Here is a 5202-nt window from a genome sequence, read left to right on the forward strand (position 1 = left end):
CAAACTCAACCCTTCCCATATCAATTTTGTACTAGGAGAAAACCCTAAATGACCTCAAACAAATGCCAAACAAAAATCACTTAACAAACAAATGTAATTCTAAACAAAACTGATAAAGTCATCAACATCCAAATTGACATGTTGCAGGGTTGAATCTATGTGCCATAGCCGCCTCTTTACTTGACTGCTGGATCCACCAACAAACACAACTCCTCTCTTTCCACCAACTTAAAACCGCCTAAACGTTGTGCTTGATATCATGTCAAACCTTTACATGGGAAAAAGGAGCTCACCGAAATAGCTGATCCACTTCCGACCGTTTACTTTTTGATGGCACAAAATGCCTCAATTCATTTCACGTAAGCCACAAAAGAATCGTGTTCTAAAGATGCAAGTTATTCCTCCAAATAAACTTCAAATTCATCTTAAATATCGTACAATTCAAAACATTCTTCATATATATAAATAAATACATATATACACACTTAAAATGGATAATCATTGAGCACTGTATATATTGCGTGTGGACCAAGTAGCATAAGAAGAAATAGTTTGTTTATTGTTGTAGAAATAATTTGCATATCATGGTGAAGAAATCGGGAAAAAAGCTAGCAAAGAGCTTTACAAGCTTGATGTTGCATGGCAAGCAGAGATCTTTGGCTCATTTTGGGCATTGCGAATTTTCATGCAGCAGCACAAATCGGCACAATTTCTATGAAAAACTTACACAATATCATCATTCTTTTCATGCTGTTGAGTATGTAGATAGAAATGATAGCTTAAATGATGTGAATAATTTTATGTCTGTGGAAGAAGAAAAGATTGAAGAAAATGATGTAGATAGAAAGGCAGAGGTCTTCATTGCCAGATTCCATGAACAACTTAGATTGCAACGCCAGAGATCACTGTCGAAGTACGAGGAAATGCTTGCAAGAGGTGCAGATTAACTAGGCCTTTGTTGTATGAAAATAATTGGAAAATTTGATATTAAATTTTTGAATTTTGTTAAATTCTCAATCATGTACATCATTGCTGATGTTAACCACAAACGGTGTGGATTGTATAGAAATAGATGAACTGTAATATAAGTCTTTCTTGGTTATGTACAATCAAATTTGGTTTAAACTCTGCTCAGATATGTCATTGGAAAGCTTGCGGGATGTTAGAGAAATGAAAATTATATACCAGTTTTGAAAGTTGCAGAAAAGAACAACTGCTGTTCTTCAGTTGGGGAATTTTAATTTTTAAACCAAACGTTTTTATGGACTTTTTGCCTGAATGCACATATAAATAAAAGAGTCAATTTTGGTCGATTACAGCATACCAGTCAGCTGAGAAAAGTAAAGTGTCATCTTATGTGGGTATAATATTCTTGCACTTCTTCGCCATTGGATGACATAGTAGTGTAGTCTGCTTTAATAAAGCAGACCCAAGCACATCGAAATAAGGAGAGCCATTTTTTTATTAAAGTTAATGTCAATCACAGTAAATATCTCGAATTTAAAACTCATATGTTCAAAGTGAAATAGATAATATTTGTTGTTAATCTATTGTGCTATTCTTTTTTATTTTTTATTTTTTAGATTTTTAGTTTTCATTTAATTGAAGGGATTGGATATATAGATGTATATTGTAGTAGTACGTTGCAATTTACATATCTACAACATTATATTTTAAATATTTGTATATTGTGTTCAATTTTTTCTATTGGGTTGAAGTCATAGGATTGTAGTTTCATCACTCAAAATCTTTGATCAATAACTTAGCGAGAGTTAAGTACCATGCTTTTGTAAAATACTCAATAATTATAAGGATATTTGGTGAAAATAAGGAGATAGTTCAATTGTATAAGTACATGTAGAGGGGGTATCGAAAGCGTAAAATAGATATCTAAAAATAAAATTATGGGTGTTTATTAATATCATGTGAATATATGTGTTATATCATTAGTTTATTAAAAAACCCTAGGTAGGTTAGGGTTTTATTGATATATTAATTGAGTATATTTAATCTATACCACTACTAATGATAACTATTTATTCCAACATTGTTATCATAATAATAAATAACGTATAACTTATTTGGGTACTAGAAAATAAGTTCTTTTAGGAAAAATTAACTTTGTAGATTGGATTAACAAAAATGAATGATATTGAATACAAAACATGTAAATGGCTTATATGGTGATGATGTGAATCTAATTCTTTATTTCCTTTTAGAAATCAAATTATGTTTTAATTATTTTCTCTCCTTTTTTTCATATGAATCATGTGCACATTGAATTGATTTCAATATTGTGTTGCAAGTTGTTCCTTCTAAGGATGATCTTGTTGATTGGAAATTCACTACTCTTGTTCCTACCCCAATTATTGAGGGTATTGTTGACATGTCTAATCCAACTTCTATACTTGGCTCCTTTGGCAATTAGTTTCAATAGTTAAGATCTCTCTCCTCATGTCTTTTCGTTGATTGGGGTCTTAGAGTGGGTTTTCCCTCCCCTTCTCTAGTTTTAGGGGATATGGACAATGATATTTCATGGACCATAGTCCAAAGAAGGAAAAAAATATCTTTTGTTTAGTATGTTTCTTAGTTACACACTTGAGCCAAGTGTGAGATAATTACTATGTTTGGTTATGTCATTGTTTAGCATTTTGTCTCTATCTATTCCTAGTAATATTGTTGTAATTGTACATTAATGAGTTCAATAGGAAAGATTGCAAATTATACCACTTTGTTCTTAGAACCTATTACTAATTTTTTGCTTTATAGAAAGGGTCCTTTAAAAAATCCATTTTACCTCAACAAAAAAATATGTTACACAATATGTGCCAAGTCAACTCAACATGACTAGCAGAAGGGCATGCAAAACTTAAAAGTAAGTTTTAAACCTTTAACTTAAAGTTCATTCCCATACCTATGCTAAAAAAAGATAAAAATCAAAGCTAAAATGGTAATTTGAAGGTAAGAGATAAATTTATGGAAACACATGTGAGTGAAAACAATAATGATGAAAAAATTTATACATTTCTTGTGCTTCTCAAATTACCACTCGGGGTGCGAGCTTTCAGGGTGTGAGTTTTGGAGAGGAGTGCTTGCCATGTAGTCGCAGAGGTGTTGGGGAGACGAGGTTGTGGCAGATCCGCCTTCCCCCAAAGATCCTTTTGGCATGCACGCTGGACACACTCCTCAGTGGGTTTTTTGTGGAGGAAAATGGGTTGATGCCCTAGTTTCACTTGCTTGCGATGGCGAGGGAATCACAACTGAGTTTCCTTCCTCTATGTATTTCAAATGGTTTTTTCGGCGCAATGGAAATCAGGGTCATAATTTGAAAAATTGGCAAAAGAATGGGCCAAAGCAGTTTCATCATGCTAGGGTTTCTGATAATAAGGCTCGACTTTTCCTGCCGAGAGACTCTGCTAATTCACAACCATTAAAAAAGAGCTCAGTAGGTCAAGAGCCGAATGTTGTTTTTCCCTCACAGCCTGCTTCGTCCCCGGTTCCGTTAATTGATGCCTTGGATGTTTCTTTAGGAAAGAAGGTGCATGATCTTCGAGCTTTAGCAGTTGTTATCCAGGTTTGGGGTGACTCTCTTCCTCTGTCTAAGCTCCATTGTAAAATACATGCACATTGGTATGGCACTTTATAATTCCATGTTCTCTTTGCAAGTTCGTTCATTGTTATTTTTTATTCTACATTTGCTAGAGATAAGGCATTGTGTGTTCCATTTTTTTGGCTTGGAAAAAATCTGATCTTTGTTGAAAGTTGGAAGCCCTTTCTTGCTTCCTCTAGGGTTGGTCCAAATAAGGTCCCCACCTAGTTTAAACTTTCTTTGTTGCCATCAGAATTTGTTGAATCTGATATTTTAACTAAGATTGGGGATTCTTTTGGCAAATTTTTGTTGTCTCATTCAGAATTTGAGGATGGGGTAGTGGTGGTAAAAATTTGTGTTTTAATTTCACCTAAACTTTCTCCACCAAAGTTTTGTAATATTCGATCTTCTTTTGGTCTTTGGTGTCAAAATTTGTTAAAAGACTCTGGAAATTTTGGCTGTTCTTTGGTGGTTATGGACTCTCCTTTGTTCTTTCACATGAAAACCATTCAATTTGGCTCAAGTGGTATTGATTCCTCTTTTGATAGGGATGCAGAGTTGTTTGTTTGGAGTAAGAACAGTTTAGATGGTTTTACTGATATTTTACCTTCCCCTAAGAAGACTATGTTCATGCCTGAACCTTCGACAGAGGCTTCTCTGCGTTCTGTTCCTTCCTCAAAGACTGGGTGCGTGAATGGTTCTCTTTTGAATAATTCTAATAATCCTAATGGTGCTTTACCTTTGGGAAAGTCTTCTGCTGAGTTTGGGAAAGTTTTAGGGTCTGAGATACAATTTCTTGAAGGGTTGAAAACCTCAGAACATCCTAGGGGTGTTGATGTTGTCCCGGATGAGCAGCTTATTGCTCAGGTGCAAGATATTGCTAATACAAATAAGGTCTCTCTTAATTATGATCTTGCCAATAAAGTGATTTCTTCAATCTCAGTTGATTTGGGTAGTCTGGAAAATGACTTGGCTTCTTTTCCCATTACAAACTCCTTTGATGTTCTTGATCTAGATAAAGCCGTAGTGCCATCAGATCTTGGGCCATCTTTGACTCACATTCTTTTGGATAGGGTAGAGGGTTGGGTGGCTTCGGTTCTAGAGAATAGATTACCTCCAGAAACTTCTTTGGGCAATACTGGTCTTCCTTTAGTACAAACCCCTCTTTCTCCCACATTGTCAACTCCTGGGAAAAGAGGTCGTAAACCCAAATCTGTTAAAACTAAACTAGAAATTGATGTGGGAATTTAGTCAACTCTTCTTTCCTCTTTAGAAACTTCCATAAAGAAGAGATCCAAAAAACCCTTTAGTCCACCAGTCACAAGAGGCTTGGCAACTAAGCGTAGTCTTCACAAGACCTTTTTGGCAAGTAAGGTTTCTCCGGTTTCTTTGGAAGTCTCAAGGGGAGAAGATGCTTCCCCTTAGGGCCAATGAGGATTTTATCCTGGAATGTTAGGGGCTTAAATGCCCCTAACAAACGACACTTGATTAAGTCACAATTGGACTTAATGAAGTGTGATGTGGTCATGGTACAAGAAACTAAGTTAAATCTCTCTTCGGCTGATAGGTTATTCTCTTCCTGGAGAGGGTGGAATTTTTGTTCTTCTCCCTCT

At 35.2% G+C, this 5202-nt stretch overlaps 1 protein-coding gene across 1 annotated transcript; it reads left to right on the forward strand.

The window, feature by feature from the left end:
- Nucleotides 1–584: 584 nt before the first annotated feature.
- LOC131859168 (uncharacterized) lies at nucleotides 585–947 on the forward strand. Its single transcript, XM_059212728.1, has one exon. It carries the CDS (start codon nucleotides 585–587, stop codon nucleotides 945–947), a length of 363 nt encoding a protein of 120 aa, XP_059068711.1.
- The last annotated feature ends 4255 nt before the right edge of the window (nucleotides 948–5202 follow it).

The sequence above is a fragment of the Cryptomeria japonica genome, chromosome 10 (assembly GCF_030272615.1).
Source record: "Cryptomeria japonica chromosome 10, Sugi_1.0, whole genome shotgun sequence".
Classification (NCBI taxonomy): domain Eukaryota; kingdom Viridiplantae; phylum Streptophyta; class Pinopsida; order Cupressales; family Cupressaceae; genus Cryptomeria; species Cryptomeria japonica.